This window comes from Euprymna scolopes, chromosome 1, assembly GCF_053919585.1.
Source record: "Euprymna scolopes isolate OS-2025 chromosome 1, ASM5391958v1, whole genome shotgun sequence".
Lineage (NCBI taxonomy): Eukaryota > Metazoa > Mollusca > Cephalopoda > Sepiida > Sepiolidae > Euprymna > Euprymna scolopes.
This window is the reverse complement of record NC_136482.1, coordinates 53,541,207-53,560,965: the sequence shown is the minus strand read 5'-3', so window position 1 is coordinate 53,560,965 and position 19,759 is coordinate 53,541,207. Positions and strand designations below refer to the sequence as shown.

The following is a 19,759-nucleotide window of genomic DNA, read 5'->3' as shown; positions in this document are numbered from 1 at the left end:
ATGAAATTATTAACATAAACAAATGAATTATGATTAACTATTTGTTTCTATGAGAAAAGGTAGTGATTTGAAAGATAAGTTTGTAAATTAACATGTGATTAGTATCTTGAGTACTTTACCAGCTATATATATAAAAGACAAAATGTGTGTCAGTGTGTGCATTTTTTGTGTATGTCCAGCAAAGGCATATTTCGGGGTGATTCTCGGGTTGGTCGCTCATTCTTATCTTTTTATATGTTACCGAGATAATAATATCTAAGATTTACAAAACATCTCGGCATGAATCTTTAATTTGGGCAACTTTTATGCACGATTTTTGCCATATTTATTGGCCCACGGGTGTGTCATTGGTTTTTCAGTATAAAACAGCGAAACTAAACAAACCTCAGCATTCGTGTGGCATGTCCAGAAAAGAAAGAAAATGAACGCTTTGATCAATGTCGGTGAAAACCGTCATATGAGACAATTGATATTCATTTGGGGTCTCCCCCAACAAGTTGGGTAGAGAAAAAATAAAGCCAAAAAAACTGACTCACAGAAAAAGTTAACTGAGGGATTTCATTCTCCCATAACATGATGTTTGGCCTCAATAAAGCCAAGCACCTGCTTGAACTCATTCACTTTTTAATCGCTAAATTTAACGGCTTACATTGCTTCTGTCACTGTAGCGTAGTTGTATGTTGTCAGCCTATTGGCCTCAAGGCTCTTGGTTCGAGCCTACCTGCCACCAAGCCCCCCCTTTTTTTTCTTTTACACCTACAAAAGGTTTTTTTTTTCCATTTTTAAAGTTTTAATATTGTTTTATTTTTTTAAGAAGTTTAACATCGTTTTTTTTAAATATTTAAACAGGGTTAAGTTTCCATTTTGTTCTGCTTTACCCCCCCCCCCAAGACACATACCTTCAAACATTTTGGCAACGCCGAGCACCCCCGCTAGTCTATAATATAAATCTCAATCGTCAATTTGTGTGAATTTATGCATGTATGTTTGTATGTCTACCAAAACCTTTCGACAGATGCAACGGATCCTGACGATCATTTTGAAGCTTGATGTGACGGATGACAAATATTGAAAAATTGGCTGAAAACATTAATTCCTTCACCCTCAACTGGCCATTTTTCTACAAGGAGGGGTCGGTTTTTGCATTGCCATTTTCGCAAGTCATCATATCAGTTGGATTGACAATGCTTAATTTCAATGTTCAAATCTTCGTCGGACAATGGGAACATCGGCTAAGACGTCACGTTTTTTTAACCTTTTTTTCTCCTTCGCATTACTGGTTTGAGCCTGCCTACTGCTACTTTTCTTTTTTTAAACACCAATGCCTATTGTTGTTTTAATTACCCTGCCTCCTGCTACTAGCCGTTTTTTTACACCCCACCAGGGTTCCTTACTACACCACCTACACACACCTGGGCAATGGACACCCTTGCTACTCTTGATCCCCCCGCCCCTGGGTTCCTTACTATACCACCTAAACACCCGGGTAATGCCAGGCATCCCTGCTAGTCAGAAATAAATTTAGTGAGCAAAAATGTAGAAAATAGATGTTATTTTATGCCAACTTTTTGATGGATTTAGCTTTTAACAAAAAAATTGCAAAAGATAACAAGGAAACAAGTTTGTAGAAATAATTAGAAAACTATTGAAAATTCATTATATCTCAAAATGCTGAATAAAAAATCACTGAATAAAAAAGTGAAAAACATTCTAATTGTTTCTTTGAATGTAATATTGACGTGATTGCAAACGTTTTGGCAGTCAAAAAGATTTTGTTTTTGTACAATACTATGCATCTCAACAAAATTAGCTCATAAAATTCAGACTAGAATTGTAAAATGCAATGGTAAAAGGTAAAGTGACAGCCTTCATTTGTTAAATTCTGATCAATAGTCGCTGAGAATTGGAACTTATAAAATTGCAAGAAAAAGTTGGTACATCTGTGAGTGGCCTGGCAAAGCAATAGGGAAGACAACTAAGCAAAGAAAAACCCTAAGAAAAATTCATTCCAAAGCAGCAAAACTAAATCTAGCCTGTCAGGACACTATATATACAAATGTAGGCAAATTTGGGTATATTTTATTGGTTACAAAATCTAGGGTTTTTTTACCAATTGTCATAAAGTTTTAACCATAGAATAGTATTATAATCTTCAAAAGGCCTTCAAATTTTCATGTAGTTTCGTCGCATAGAATATATGAGTATTTTAATATTCAATTTGGCTACGAGTATAGATATATCTACGTATAAATATATAAAGATATATCACCTTTTTTTGACAATTTTATAAGTTCCAAATCTCAGCGACTATTGATCAGAATTTAACAAATTAAGGCTTGTTGGAAAAGTAATGACCTGAATTTTATAGTGAGTTATATGACATTTGCCCTTAAGGTCGCATATTAAGGGAATCATCCATCATCCAGAGCCTATTTTTGGCACTTTTTTACAGTCATAAAATGTTTCAGTAAAGGTGCAGTATCTTTCCACCCTTAAAAATCGTTTAGAGTTACCACTATTATAAGTTTTCAGGGCGCTGAAAATGAAAATAACTTTTAAAATCTCACCCCTAAAAAAAATAATAGACGCCCCCCCCCAAAAAAAAATGTAACTATAAAGTTGCTGTTCATTTTACGTTTAATTAATATAGAAAAGTAATTCCCCAATTTTTGAAACTATAATTTCTTCATGTCTTAGAAACTACTCGTTTCCTGGAATTTTAAACAGTATATTCGTTGTCAGCACTCTCAGAAACCTATAATAGTGATAATTTTAAAGGATTTTTTGTGGGTACAAAGATACTGCACCTTTACCAATGTTTCACTCATAGTCATTTGTTTTCCTAGTTTTGCTTATAAATTACAAAATATCTGATATTTCCCCCAAACCTCTGGCATTGATGGAGGGGAGACTAAAACTTGCTGATATGGTTTCAAATGATCTGAAATAACAGCAAGGGGAAACTTGATTGCAAATATTTCTCATATGTTATATCTCCTCACTTTGATTTTCATACATAAAGTTAATTTCACCGTGCATAAGGATTACTTGATACTGAAGATATTCATAATCGTACCCTATTTCCAAAAGAGGGAAGATATAACATATGAGAAATATTTGGCATCAAGTCTCTCCTTGCTGTTATTTCAGATCATTTGAAACCATAGCAGCAAGTTTTAGTTTCCCTTCCATCAAGACCAGATGTTTGGGATATATATATATATATATATATATATATATATATATATATATATATATAGGTGGTTTGTGTGTGCTCCCATACAGAAGTATATTTATGTAGACAAGTAACAAGAGAATGATGATTTTGAATAGGTAATAAATCAATTGATGAAATATTCTTGAATACTAAAATGAGAAAAGTCTACTCACCCCATTGAATTTAAAGTTTACTTAATTATTTTCACTGTGTAATTAATTTTAATAAAAACCTAAAGAAAATTAAAGAATAAAAAATAGTAAAACAGCAGTACTAACATAAAAATACAGATAAAGACACTTGTCTGATCACATATAAATAAAATAAATATAATACTAATTTCAGATATTTACACAAAATTACATCAACAAAACTATTTCATTTTGTTTTAGTCATTTCCGGTGTTAACTAAATATATAATCTTAATGTTCACCACGTTCCAAACTATGTCTTTTTTATGTGTAAACAAAAGTTTATACCTCACTAGCGTTGCCTGGTAGTGTATTTATTTATATTGGCTATCAAAGAAGGCCTCGCTGATCATGATGCCTAAATCTTTCGTCTGTGCCCCACAGTTTTTTTTATATTTATTTCAAGTTATTTTCTATGTTGTTGTTGGTGTATATGTTAACACTAGGCACAGGCAATCTTATCTCAAACACTCTGTATATGAAATCATATACCAAATCAGTGCAAAAGTATTTTCCCGTTTGTAGAGAGGCATTTTAAATTATTGTAATTTATTATGTGCCTATCGTTATTAACTAAATTAGTTATTAACTAAACATATCACCATGATTTATTTATAACTTTTTTTCAGATTATTAAAACATCATTCATATTTTTCTGCACTATTCCCATTCGTGTTGACCCACAAGTGACCTTCTTTAGTCAACAAAAAGGAATTCATCTTCTATCATGCTCATTTTCCAACATCATCATTGACCAAAGATCTGGGAAAACTTGCCTCATCCTGCATATTTTCCTGACATATTTCGAAATTTAAAAAGTCATTTAGATGGCTTTAGGGTAACATCACGAGGAGATAAAATATGAGTTAGATTGATATTTTTCATCAAAATTTAAAGAATTTGCTGACAGATGGAATAAAGTTATAGAGAGCAAAGATTATTAATGTTATAAAAATTCTGAAACACATGCAGTAGTTGATTTTCAGGATGGAATTTTAAAAACTTTGTACCGATGTGACAATAAAGTTGTACTTGATAAGATAGTTTAGCTTATTTACAAGTACATATTGAACTAAAACGAAGAGAACTGTAAACATCTATAAACAATAAAGACGAAGCATTTAACACTGAAAGAACACAAATATTGGGATGAAAGATGACAAGCCATGCTCTCTGCCAGCAAAACTTCTCTTTTGTGTCGAAATGCAGACCTTTTTAATCTATCACTTCTGAACAAATGCAAATGAAACAAATGAAGTAACGTAAAAACAAATTGAATATCAAACGTACGCATGCATTCTTCAATCTTGTTATTTTTTTCATACAGTTTTTTTGTTTTTTTTTTATTATTTTCAAATTTATTGAGAGAAGTGATAATCAATTTAAAAATAAGTGTTTGTACATCAGTATCATACTGAATATGTGAAATGCTAATCAGTTTGAAGTTTTTGTGAAATGATAACAGGTGAATATGACAATTAGTCATAAAACATTTGAAAAATATATCAAAATTGCAATACATAAATTTATTAATTCTGTTAAAACAATAATTAAAAGAAATGAAATGGATGAGGCTAAAAAGTTTATCACTTCCTGATTTATTTTGTCCATTTTTCGTTGGTGCAAGCATGATATTTACTGAATTATTTAAGGCAAACTTTTAAACAACAAATTCCAGTAACCAATACAAAAAATGCACCCCAAAACTAAACTCTGAATCATTTCTAAAACGATAAGTTAATTTTATACATTTTTTATTAACTTAAGCCGAATAATTTTATTTTCTCTTTTTTTTTCCTGTATGTAAAATGCATTTGAACTTTTTACTGATTGATTTTGATTAAAAGCTCATACATATTTTCGCTTTAAAATGTGATTTTTTTTTATTGTTTAATGATGGGAGAGTATAAAAGATAAAATGTTAATTTTGAGTAATGCTGAGCAAGATACTGAACTAAATCATTGGAATGTAATGAAACAAGTACTTTTTAGCAGATGGCCTTTATAGCAATGTTAATATCTGCTATGCATACACAGAGAAGAGAAGTGAACGATTCTCGCTACTTGTAAAGCCGTCATACAGAAAATGAAAACTATATCCTAATCCGATGCTGAATGCAATATAAAATTGAAAACAACCACCATTTAATCAATGTCTGACATTTATCTGTCAAAATTTGTCTCTTGCTCTTTTTCACAAGAATCTCCCCATTTCATGTGTCCTCAGTCTTCAATCTCATGGGTGTCCTTTTATCTGTCTTAGATTGTCTTTGTTACACTCCACTTCCTAGTTATTCACTTTCTGACAATGACTGCTCAGACATTGATGCTATATCCAGTAGTATTTATAGTGTATTGCAACTTCATTCATCAAGCTACATCCTTGTTTTGGCGACTTTATTGTTCTGTCTGGTTACCTCATTCTAATCACACAAATTTAGCTGAGGAAATCTGTTTTAATTTTTCTGTCTTATGAATTGTCCCAAATTGTCATCTTCCCTACATGCTTTCCCTATAATGACTGTCATTAACAGTCCTTACTTTATCTTTTTCTCACATTTGTTCCTAAATCTTGTTCTGTGTTCTCTTCTCCTCCATTGCGTTCTTCTGATCATAGTTGTTGATGTTGAGATTGATTTTTACATTTAAGTCTTCCGTTGATCGTCCCCTCAATAGGAAGACGTTTAACTACCGGAGGACTAATTGGGATGGACTTCGCGGCTTCCTATGTGATGTTCTATGGGGTCATATCTTTGGTATATCTCCGAATGATGCAGCTAAGGAGGTTATTGACTAGCTTCTTCTTGGAATTGAAACCTTTATTTCTCATCATAAGTTTCAAACCAAACCTCATTCTCCTCCCTGGTTTTCATCTAGTTATGGCTCTGTCATTGCCCATCATAATCATAACTTCAATCAGGATTGTCAGGATGGCTCTGAGGCTTCCAGACAATCTTACAGAACTGCAAGTGAGCAATTTCTTTAAGTCTAGCTACTCTCAAAACTTTTAAAGTTCAAACGATTTGATTTCTGTATGTTCTATGCAGACAAACGTCATTTCCGTATTTTTGCACTAGAAAAGGTTTCTTTGCATATGTTTTAAAATTCAGGTGATTATTTATTGTTTGTCATGAACTTAGATATGTTTTTACAGCACATAATTCCCGGATGTTTCCACTAAAGCGATTTTTAAAATGTGTGATAAGAAGCCAAATGAATCATTAATTTAAGGAGAAAAATAAAAGACAGAAAGATTTGCTGTAAATGAAGAATGGAAAAAAGAGAGAGAAAAGAAAACAGGTGCTAAGTAAATTAAAAGCAACGAAGAGTTACTTTCTTGCACCTTAAAGCAAAAGAACGGTATAATAGTTCAGCTTTGATCGATAAATGCTAATCAATCGGTGCAAACAAAAAAGTACCAAAAGATGATGGCGTCTATGTAAGGAATATCTAAGGACAATGTGATGTGAAAGAAAATGGAAGTGTTTGTATACACTGGTTAATTAAGATTTGTGACATCACATTATGGGACTTTAAATTTTCAAAGAATCCACAAATTTCATAATTAATTTATCTCTTTTCCTGTATAGAATAAATAAATTTTATAATATTTGAGTGTTATTTATCATTAAAAATGAAAGAATGTTTATATATTAGTAACTAAAGACGAATATTGGCTGAAGAGAGCTTGATAAGGATACCTTAAATGGGCCTTATTATCGGGCTTGAAACCGACGGTACCAATGATCTGTCTCAACTAACAACTTTCTGTACACAAAATATAAATACGCTCTTACATTTTGGATTTTCCTTTTAATTGAGCACTCTGGTTATTAGTATCCAACAAACTCGAACATGAATTGAATAGTCAAAGGCATTTCCATTAATAATGATCATCCAGAGAATTTGATTAAATATATTATTAATAATCAGGTAGAAAAATACAATTCTTCTATAGTTCTGGGTCCGTCCAAGTGTCCTGTTTATTTAAAACTACCTTAGATTGGAGTTGCTGGTCAGTGTTTGGACAGACATATTCTTAAGTCTATAACAAATTGTTTCCCATCTGTTGTGTTATGGCTGGTTTTCGGTGTAAGATCTGCATTCTCCCTGGTCACAAAGGACAGTTTGCGTCACATCATGCAAAGTAATGTTATTTTTTAATTTAATTGCCAGTGCGTCGCTGCTATGTGGGTTTAACTCTCTTAAACTTGCAGACATTCATCAACCAACATATACCTGCAGAAATTAGACTAGGCAAGCCACGTCATTTTCGCCTCTCTTCTGCTTTGGAATCTGCCATTGACCAACATCTAATTAAAAATCCAGCTTGTACCAATACCTATAAAAATGGATTGTTTCAGAATATTACACCAGGCTGGCTTTCAAAATCATTTAAAGATTTTGGAGTCAATCTCAATTTTTTCATGCAAGACATCGCTTGCCAACAAAAAGAATTCATTAAATCATTAAACTTGTTCAGAGATATATTCTAATCGTTCTCATACCCTCTCCATCTTAATTGTACATATATTTTATATTATTGTATATATATTTCACACAAATTCTCATTTGCCTTTTCTTCCTTTTGTTTTTTTATAAAAAATATATCTCTGAGTATTTGCTTTTGCATGACAATTTAATTCATTTTTTTTGCATCTTTTGATATCCAATGATTAACTCCTGATGAGTTTGTTGGTGAAAGGAGCCCCTAGGGTGAAAGGGTACATATATATATTCCTGCTGTTGAATGCTTTCTCTGATTGATTATAGTGAGTGCCTGCCGACAAGGCATTTATAGGTATTTAATTTCTTTCCATTCCTGTGTTAATTACTGGTGACCAGAATGAAAGAGTCTAGCTTACTAAGTCAAGGATGGCTTTGTGATTGGATTCAAATCTCTGGACTAGAAGAAATTATAATTTCCTACACTGATGATTGTATAAGCAATAAACATTATGAACTCAATCAAAATATATGTAAAATAAATGTCAAAATCTCTTGAAAATATGCTGACATATTGAGTAAGCTGAAATGAATATTTTGTCTTTTAGGTTAGTCTGTACAAAAACATTATTCCAAATTAAAATTAGTTTAATTATCTTACATATCTTTTAAATAAAAAAACATTGTTTTTCTTTAATTTCAAAAAACGAAAACTATCAAATACTAGCAGAATTCTCTGCATCCTGTCACTTCGCAATTTAATTCTTATTCATTGAAACGAAACTAATCGATAAAAAGAAAGAGAATCCCCCTCCTCTCTCTCTCTCTCCCTTCCTCTCTCTTCCTCGCTATTGATAAAAAAAAGAAGACAAATTTAATCGATGCGACAAAACTAATTGATAAAAAAACAAAATGCTTGACTCAGCCTCAATTTATGGTCCCCCACCTGGTAAAACATTCACAAGTAACACTCGTCCAACTACAACTATTGTCAGCAATTTTCCCTACTCTCTATTTGTGCTTAGAACTAACCAAAATTTCATGTACAAACTTTCGGGTTTGTATTACTGTACACATAGATTCGAAAAAGTTGCCAAAAAACAAATATATAGCAAATAAATGTTATCAAAGGCAAGATAAGTTACTCTTCTACCAAACTGGATATATTTTTCGCATTTTTATTCAATGTAACATGTTTATTCAGCTCGAAAACCATACAGTGTTTACCGATGTATTGGAACATTCAAGATGGCGTCTTATTCTCTCTTTAACACAGTAAGTGTGGGAAAAGATGTTATAAATAAAAAACCGGATAAAATACTGTTAAAAACTCGCTCAATATATGTTACCGTAACATAGGTTGACATATATTCGGCGGGTTTTTAATAGTATTTTCTATAGTTTTTTATTTATAACACCTTTTTCCATACTTACGGTGTTAAAGAGGGTGTGAGACGCCATCTTGAATTTTCGAATACATCGGTAAACACTGTATGTTTTTCGAGCTGAATAAATATGTTACATTGAATAAAAACACAAAAAATATATCCAGTTTGGCAGAAAAGTAACTTATCTTGCCTTTGATAACATTTATTTGTTATATATTTGTTTTTTGACAACTTTTTCGAATCTATGTGTACAGTAATACAAACCCAAACTTTCTTTCCTAGAACTGCCCGGCTGATGAATACAATATCACAGAGCTGCTTCCCAGCTGACTACAACATGGTCACTTTCTTAAGAAGGATTTAATTACATTATGTATTCTTCCAGTGATACCATATGATCTAATTTTCCTTAGAAGACCATCGTGCCAGACTCTGTCAAAAGCCTGTTTTGTCCATCGAATGGTATATACGTTCAGAGATTACAGTTAGGATATCTGCTGTGGAACGGGCTTGCCTAAATCCATATAGATTTTCGGTCAGGAGTTTAGCAGCTGTAAGGTGATGGACAAGAGCTTGATTAATTAATCACTATCTGTTACAATTATCAAGCTATTGCTTGTTTGTTCAGTCGTCTGTATTTTGTTCGTCAGGTCGATAGAATCACGCATGATTCTGTCCTGCCCCCACCGTTCTCTAACGGTCAATTTTCGTGAGATGTCACTGTCCTTAGCACTATCTACCTCTGCAGACGAAGTGTCCAGTGGTACATTTTAAAAATTTTCTTTTATCCCAATGCCTTTCTCTGTCACTCTCTCCTCCTTTTGCGGGAGAACTAATGTCTGAAGTGGAGGAAAAGCTCTGAAATTTTCTATCCTGATTCTTTCAATTTCAGAAGGAAGCCGGTTGAACGCTGAACTGTTATATATCTTGTTTTTAATTCTATTAATATCTATCTCGTGCTCTCTTGCTATCTCCTATTTCGTTTGTAGAATTCGCTTGCCTAAGTCTGGACCTTAATGTTTCTAGTTGGGCCTTGGTTTCGGCCTCTATCTGTCATTTAATATCATTTTCATTGTACTCGAGTGGTTTGTCTTCTAAAGCCTCTAATATGACTTAGTCGACTAGATTTTTTTCTATCAGGTATTTAGTCATGGACCTAACAAGTTGGTATTTTCTACTGGCGGGTCTAACATCTAGGTTATATTGTCTTCCTACCACTAGGATATTCTTTACATAACCTCTCGAACGTCGGAGTCTCCAAAAATGCATCTACTTCACCCATTCTGAATCTATAGCCTCCGCTGTCTCACATGTGTGTTCGTCTGCCCTACTTGTCGTACAGAGAAAGAGTAAAATTCCTGGACGAGAGAGCCCCCCTTTATGTTACGAATGCTCCTCCATTGGGAACGATGAAGTAGGATTACGTAACAAAAAGAAAAAAAGGAAAAGAAATTTTGGTCCTCGGGTTCGAATGGGGGAGGGGAACACCTTTCTCAGAACAGTGAAATAAAATAAAACAGATCATGAGGATGGGGGGGGGGCTTATGCTAATGTCCAAAAATACATCAATGAAAAACAATTAAAAAAAAATGGCAAAATAAACAAGTCGCCGATATGTCGCACGAAGAGGTATATAGAGAAGGAGGACTTACAGTTCATATTCTTTTTCCTATGTGAGGTTTCTTGGCCGTCTGTCGTTTTAGGGTTCCTTTCTTTTTTTCTTTTTTTTCATTTTGGGTGTTTGGTTCGGCGACGCATGTCCACAACTCGAATGTTAATTTATAAAGTCCGTAAGTCATTCTTTTTTTTGTTTCAGAATATTCTGTTCAAATCTTTAGTCCATTGTAAATTAGTTTCCTGTTTAGTTTTAACTCAATGATTGTCCGCACTCGTTCACGGCTTACGCCCATTCTCAGCGATAACCCGAAGCAGGGCTCATCGTCTGTTCGCCATGATGGTCTTTCAAAAGTGTTTTTTTATTAAAAAAAGTTTTTCTTTTTTTCTTCTTCTTCCTTTCTCTCTCTCCCGAAAGGGATCATAAATTGTGTTGACCAGACCTCGCCAAATCGCTGACTTAAACTGAAGGGGGTGGGAAGTGTTAATATTGGTTGAACGTTTTATTCAACTCTTTCCTCCTCTCTCTTTCTTTTTTCCTACACCCTCTCTTTCTCTCCTTTTTTTCGGTGACAATTCAACTAGAACAAAAAGAAAAGGCTAGATGCATTCTTTGTCGGCCAAAATAAGTTAAATTTAAAACTTTCTCTTTAAACCACATAATCTATTTTTAGAATTAGGTCATTATGAACAGTAGACTATGACAGTTTGTTGTTAACGTATGCTACCCACCTTCAAAGAAAGAAGTAATCCCTGGGAGGATAGTCTCATGACAACATTAACTACGAAAAGAGAAGGTGATGCTTATGATGACTACAAAACAGATACTACATTACCCTGCTTCCTGTAAAATAGAGAAGTAATCCTTGAGAGGATTGCATAATGACCACAAAACATATTTACTTTATTTCCTGAATTGAGTATTTGAAAATAGTACAATAGGCTGAAAATTTGAATTAAGTATTAAAAAATAGTACAATAATATATGTAAATAATAGAAGTAGAAGACAATCTCCATTAGTAATATACAGGGTGAACAGAAAGTCCTTGGACCATTTTTAGTTTTAAAATTAAATATTGTTAAAATCACTTTTTCTCTTTTCGAATAAAGTAAGTATTTAGTCTAACTATTGATCTAATTATTTTCAACAAAAATATTAAAATAATTTTGTTTAAACATTCAGAAAAATGAGCAAACGAGAGGCCATAATTCAGCTTCTTTGCGCGGGAAGGACAAATTCAGAGATTATTAAGCTCTTGAAAGTGGCTAAATCCACCGTGTACCATGTTGTGAACAGATTTAAGGAACTTGGTACATCTAAAGACCGTCCTAGGAGTGGAAGACTTCGCACTGCTCGAACAAAGAAGGTGATTAAAGCTGTCCGTGAGAGGGTAAGGAGGAACCCGAAGAGATCTGCAAGACAAATGGCTAAAGACATGAATGTGAGCGTGACCTAGAAGAGAACCATCGTAAAAAACGATCTCCAGTTGTCTCCCTACAAGATGAGAAAGAGACAGTACCTCACACCTGCCCAAAAGCACAAGAGACTTGAAAGAGCAAAGCTTCTTCTTGGTGAACTGAAGGCTGGCACGGCAAAGCGAGAGATCGTTTTTTTCTGATGAAAAACTCTTCACAATTGAAGCGACTGTTAACAATCAGAACGACAGAGTTTACGCAAAATCTTCAGCAGACATTGATGACTCCGTGAGAATAGTTTTCCGCCGACAAAAGCCGTCTTCCCTCATGGTGTGGGCTGCAGTCTCCAACTCTTGGAAGTCGCCTCTGATTTTCGTGGAGCAGGGGGTTAAGATCAACACAGATCGCTACATTAACGATATTTTGGTTCCAGCATTTGAAGAGATGAAAACACTTCAAAGATCAGCCTTTCACCTTCCAACAAGACGGAGCACCATCCCACACCTCCAGAAAAACTCAGGACTGGTGCCAACGTCATTTTCCAAGATTCTGGAGTAAGGAGATGTGGCCTCCTGCATCGCCTGATTTGAATCCCATGGATTTTTCGGTGTAATCTTTGTTGGAGGCAAAGGTCTGTTCTGTTGCTCATTCAAGTGTTGATGCTTTGAAGACATCACTTCTGAGTGAATGGACTAAAATACCTCAGAAAACGCTGCGTGCCTAGGTTGGTAACTTCAGACAGAGAATTGAACGTCTAATCGAAAGGAAGGGACATCACATTGAAAATAAATAATTTGAATTTATTCTTGGTTTCCTAACTTATAATTTTCATTCATGTTTAATTTATATTTTTGTAATTTTCTATTAATAAACCACTTTTGAATTGGTCCAAGGACTTTCTGTTCACCCTGTATATATATATATATATATATATATATATATATATATATATATATATATATATATACGCATTTGGACAATGTTAAAACATTGTTATTTCACTACCCACATTGCAGCAGTTGAATAGCGCAACAGTTAGAAGCTCCGACTGTCGTTTTGGCGGTCGAGTTTCGATCCTGACTTGAGGTAGTTGCTTATCTAGCTGCACTGATGGGCTGTGATGCAGCAAAACAGTACTGTATGTGGATTATATATACAGTGGGGAAAATAAGTGTTGGACACATCCCATTATTCTTTATTTAACACATTTTTTATGCAGCGAATGACGCGAAAATTTAACAAGAAGTAGTTACTAATTAAACAATAACAAATAACTTTAGAAATTGGAACCTTTTAATGCAGAACAAAAATTATATAATAAAAACGAGAATAGCCGGAAAAAAAGTGTTGGACACACTAACACAATTTTATCTAATATTTAGTTGAAAACCCCTTATTGGCTATTACAGCTTCGAGACGTTTTCTATACGACGAAACTAATTTGTGACAACGTTCAGGTGAGATTTTTGCCCACTCTTCAACACATACTTTCTTCAAATCCTGAATATTATGTGGATCTCGCTGGTGGACCATGATTTTGAGCTCTCTCCATAGATTTTCTATAGGATTTAAGTTTGGGGACTGACTGGGTCACTTAAGAACATCTATTTTGTTCTGTACGAACCAATCGGAGGTTATTTTAGCAGTATATTTGGGATCATTATCTTGTTGAAAGATCCATCCTTGTTATATACCTAACACATTGGAAGCAGGCAAGAGATTATTTTCAAGAATTTCTCGATATTTGGCTGCATTCATCTTTTCATCTATAATATGAAGTGGTCCAGTACCATTTGAAGAGAAGCATCCCCAGAGCATGACATTTCTACCACCAAACTTTACAGTGGGGAGGGTGTCCTTGGGATCGTGCGCTGTGCCATCTCTTCTCCATACTCGACGTACAGAGTTAATGCTGAAAAGTTCCACTTTCGTCTCATCGGACCAGATCACATTCTTCCAGTAATCACCTTTTTTCAATAAGTGGTCTCTTGCAAAATCCAGATGAGCATTAACATGACATTTTTTAGTAATGGTGTCTTTTGAGGTGTACGCGATTTAACACTCTTGCATCAGAGTATATTACTAATCATTGGTTTCGTTACTACTATCCCTGCTTCTTCCAAATCTTTCTGAAGTTCGCCTCGTGTGGTTCTCGGTTGCTGCTGAACTTTTTATACAATTTTTCTCACTGCTCAATCCGATATCTTGCGAGGAGCTCCGGTGTGCGGACGGTTCAGGGTTGAGTCATGCACCTTCCATTTCCTAATAAGGTTTCCTATGGTGCTTACAGGGATTTTGAATTGAGCAGATATACGCCGATAACCAATTCCATTCTTGTGCTCGGCAATAATCTAATCACGGACGACTTGAGAGAGTTTTTACGTTTACTCATCCTGAGAACCTTCACGCATGATGGCTTAGTGGTGACTAACGTGTTTCAATACTTTCCAACGACCTAGAGTATGGTCTACAACAATTAAGAAACTTCTAAAACTTATAATAGTGTCGGAAAATAAAAATACAAATTACAATTCCCAGCATTATTTATAAAAAATGATAATAAAATATAATTTAAAACAATGTGTCCAACACTTTTTTTCCAGGCTATTCTCGTTTTTATTATATAATTTTTGTTATGCATTAAAAGGTTCCAATTTCTAAAGTTATTTGTTATTGTTAAGTTAGTAACTATTTCTTGTTAAATTTTCGTGTCATTCGCTGCATAAAAAATGTGTTAAATAAAGAATAATGGGGTGTGTCCAAGACTTATTTTCCCCACTGTATATATATATATATATATATATATATATATATATATATATATATATATACATGAGGGTTGTTCGAGAAGTAAAGCCTCCTACATTTTAACTTAAAAAGTTGAAGAGCTATGAAGACTGAAGTGGTACTATTAAAATGAATGACCCTTTCTGCTGCAGAATTTATTTTTTACATAATCACCACCATTCTCAATGTACTTTTTCAGGAATTCAATGACACATTTTTGCTTCTGACATGCGTTCATGACAGGGATTCTTGGTTTAGAGTCTCACACCGTCAATATCGACAACAGAGAGATGAAACATTCAAGATATGAATGCATATTCAGTCATTATAACAATGCAATTTGCAACCTCCTCCGATTTATTTCGATGAAATAAAAATAGGAGGCATTCCTTTTTGAATGCCCCTCATATCTATCTATATATCTACTATTATATAAAAGAAACTGTGTGTGTGTGTGTGTGTGTGTGTGTGTGTGTGTGTGTGTGTGTGTGTGTGTGTGTGTGTGTGTGAGTTCCTTCCCTATAGACTCGGAAATGGCTGGGCTGATTTATTTTTCAATTTTACACGAAGGTACTTGATGTGTCTGGAAGTGTTCTTACATAAGTTTTGTATCGAAAGTTGTCTGATAAGTATCGAAAATTGATAATAAAAAAAAATCGATTAAAGAAGGAAGTCACATTTTAACTAAAGTTAACACTTTTATACAACCTAACATCACAAGTACATTTGAGAAACTTTATCACCATACAAGCAGAAAGGCCCAGCCTGTAAAATCAACTGTAAATTCTTTTATAAGACAGAAATGAATATTTCTTTTCAGAGCACATTTGAACCATTATACTTGATATGTTTAATTTTAATTCAAGTGATTATGTAAAAATAATTTCATAAAATAGTTGGTTGCTAAATAAGACAAGGGCGCATTTGAAATGAATTTGTTTGTTTAGAGCACAATTGAACCATGATACCTGACTTTTGCATTTTAAACTTTAAATGAAGCCATTATTTACAGATAATTTTATAAAACCTACAGTAGATTCTCTACAGTGCAATCTAGACTACAATGTATTGTGAACTAGGTCACTGGGGGGAGGCATGTGAAGCTTTCTCCCGGTACACTTCGGTGGGGGGGGGGTCCCTTACTAGACCAGGCAATTAATCGATTTGATTAAAAAGTAGGCGATTTCACCGATTTTGATGACAAAAGTATGAGAGGGTGGAATATTTGTTGATTTTCATTCAATCCTAGCCAACATCGACTCTCTCTGCTAGTATATTGTTATGGGCTGGGAGAAGCTAAGTCGGGATGATCACCCCTGGTTAGAATCTTTGACTCTAAAATGGCGCTTCACCCTACGTTCTCGCAACACAGAATAAAAATAAAAGAAAAATATCTAAAGTGCGTCGGGTGCAGATTTGCGCCCTAGAATGACATGTTATCTAAGGTTCATGAATAACTCATTTAACCTTGAACAATTCAAATGCAAAGCAAGGATGACAACACGTGGATAAAATATCATAAGGGTTTTATTAAACACATGATTGAAATTTAATGTAATGCCTCAATGGGTTGGGGTGAGGTCGAGCAAATGAGAAATTAATCCAAAAAATAATGAAATCAAACAAAAAAAAATGATAAACAGGCGGAGGGGATTTGGGAGCTGGGGTATTAGAAATGGGGTACTTAACTGCCGATAGAATATGTCGCATGGCGAGTGTAGATTCTCTCTTTCGTGCTTTTTATTTATTTTTTTAAAATTATTTTTAAAAGTCTGTAAACACAGATACATTGCCTTTGGTAGGCTTTATCCATTTTGTCGACATTATCTCATCGACCCAAAACTTGTTCGCAATGGGTGTCATTTTACACCATTCCACATAGGTATCATTTCCACGTCGATTTACTTTTTTCTGACGATTGAATATTAAGTTTCTTTTCATGGAAATTTGAGTTAGACAGCAAAAAAAGTCCTTCATTTTATTCTCGGAACAGTATGGAGATGATTTGTCCATCATATCTGGTCACTGGTTCCTTCCATTGCTTTTTGGTATGGTGGCACAAGGAATTTTTCCATTCGCTCCCTCGTGGTGTCGACCCCAAAAAGAAAGGCTGGGCTTTTTTGTTTCTCCCACTTAGAGATTTTTCCTCCTCTCGCTTCCTCTTTTCTTTTTTGCTGCTACTACTTCCTGTCGCATCGGGTTTTACACAGTGAGAGACAGGGGTGAACGAAGGGGAAGAAAAAGGCAGGGTGTTAAAGGTGATAGTGGAATTCTCGTTGCTAGCGCTGTTGTGTGTGAGGGAGGGGGATGCTTGGTAGGATTCTTGTTGTTAGCGATGTCTTGTGTGAGGGAGGGGGTGCTTGGTAGGAGTCTACGTTTGATTTGGGGAAGGGGAAGGGGGGTCACTACTCGCAGATATTTATTTATTTATTTATTACTCTTTTCTTTCGTTTGTTTTCCCCTCTCCACCTATATCATTACAATATACACAAACATGACAGAAAATTCTAGACACTAAGATAAATATTTTTCCTAACATGCTATATCTGCTTATTTATATTTACAGATGTATCTCATTAAAATTGCATCTAACAACATTGAAGCATGCAACAAACCGAAGGAGCATCAGACATCAGAATTCCTGCAAAGACGAATCATGGGTCAACATGAAGGTGGTCTTAGTCAACGCAAAATAGCAGGAAATCTTTTAATACCCCTTTCTACTGTTGATAAAGTGATCGTACAATTCACAAGAGAGGTTAAAGAGTGCATAAAACCTCATCCAGATTGCCCTGGACCCACTGAAAGGACCTTGCATCTTGTGAAAACAAATGTTGAAGAGAATTCTTGGTGCAAAGTCTCTGACATTGCAACACAAGCTGGTGTCAGCCCCAGTACAAATATCTTCACAAACTGGGCTACTATAGTAGAGCTGTGGCAAGGAAACTGCTTCTTCGTTCTGTTAATATCAGATGCAGAAAAAATTGGGCTCGTGAGATGGTGGAGAGCCCTTTTGAACCAATGTTATTTTCGACAGTGGAAGGGTATGGGTATGGAGGTTCCCTCAGCAAATGTTTGACTTTAAAAGACTGTAGCCACTGTTGAAACATGGGGGTTCTCGGTTATGGTATGGGGTGCAGTTTGGAATGATGGTCGCTCAGACCTGGTGGAGTGCGAATGAAACATCAAGTCTGCTAAATATGTTTCAATATTACATGAAGGACTCCTACCAATATTATCAAGTGGTAAAATGAACCAAGTTAACTCCTTATTTATAGAAGGCAGAGGTCTTTGTCACTCTGCTAGGGTGACACAACATTGGTAGAGCTAAAATTGGATTAATAAACTTTCATGGCCAAGTCAGTCCCCAGATATAAACTGAGTTGAAAACCTTTGGGGCATGTTGGACCGGAATCTTTGCAAAAAGAAAAGGAAGCCATCTTTTAAACCTGAACTTTTAACATTATTGTGTCAGACATGGCAAGAAATTCCTCATATATATATATATATATATATATATATATATATATATATATATATATATATATATATATAAGAAGATTAATAATAGATGTTGAAGTATAGTTTCAGATAAATATAAACAGATACAAAATCTCCATTGATATCCTCACTTGTATTTTAATCACACTGAAGGCCGCTTTTAGAATTGTGCCAGTATCTTTTTTTAATAATGTAAATACAGGGATTTTTGTCTGATGCTATATAATTATGATACCGGCAAAGGAAAAGAATTTATCCTTGTTTACTTTTTTTCCGGCATCAGTTTATTTTGTAAAAACACAGCACTTATGCAAAAATCATTTGCATTGACAGCAAGGCTTATAGCAACTGTCATTGTTGTTTAGTCAGATTCACATGTGGCACGAACACACAGACATGAAACAAGCCATGCACGAGCAGCACATAAACTACGTTGCCCTGTTTATCTGACATTCTGACATGATAGAGCATCGAGGTCAATTTCTTTTGACCTTTTGCTTCTGTTTCTTCTTTCTCTCTCTCAATTTTCACCTTGACACAACAATGAATGTACGCGATTCGTGTCACTCCCCAAAATATACATGCACACGAAGAACAATTTTCTGCCAGTATATATATGCAAATATTCGAGGTAAGCCTGACTTAATTTCATCATAAAAATTAATGGGCTGCAATGAACAATTGAATTAATTTCACCAACAACATTAATGAACAATTCAAAACTATGTCTGACCACACATGTACACACACACACACACACACACACACACACGCTCTTATGTTTTCTCCATTGTTCATAATAAATATATTGTTTGTATATATGTAAATCAGTCCTATGTTATCTTATTTTAATGTTGGAGTCGAGGACACACATATTTATCCTCTACAAGATTAGTGACCCCAAACGTACAGGTCATCAATTCTTGCTGACCTCCAATTTTTGGCTCTGACCTCTGACCTGCAACTAAAATATCGAAACAGACATTACAATTATTGGCATCAATAATTAGAGTCTAACAAATTGGTGGCTATCCTTTTGTCACTGAGTACAACCCAAAAATATACATATACATTTTCTCATAATTTTCCGAGATGGTAACACACATACAATTATCCCTACTCAGGAGTTCAGCTACGTCACAATTTTTATGTAACATCTGCGATATTGTATTCACCCATATGCATGCAGAAAAAATAT

At 34.5% G+C, this 19,759-nt stretch overlaps 2 protein-coding genes across 5 annotated transcripts in view; one reads left to right on the top strand and one right to left on the bottom strand.

The window, feature by feature from the left end:
• LOC145296667 (uncharacterized) overlaps positions 1-18,555 on the top strand; it is a 109,905-nt gene extending 91,350 nt beyond the window's left edge. The window contains exon 2 of one of the 2 annotated variants that reach the window (XR_013870012.1): positions 17,627-18,549. Coding sequence is in view for 1 of the 2 variants with exons in the window: in XM_080142648.1 (XP_079998774.1) it covers positions 17,627-18,139 (513 nt within the window). In the remaining variant the exon portion in view is untranslated. Of the gene's footprint in view, positions 1-17,626 lie in introns of both variants that reach the window. The other variant, XM_080142648.1, reaches the window with a different exon arrangement.
• The window catches only part of LOC145296251 (H(+)/Cl(-) exchange transporter 7-like), a 594,517-nt gene that overhangs the window by 42,236 nt on the left and 532,522 nt on the right, over positions 1-19,759 (bottom strand). The gene's annotated exons all lie outside the window — the stretch shown is intronic.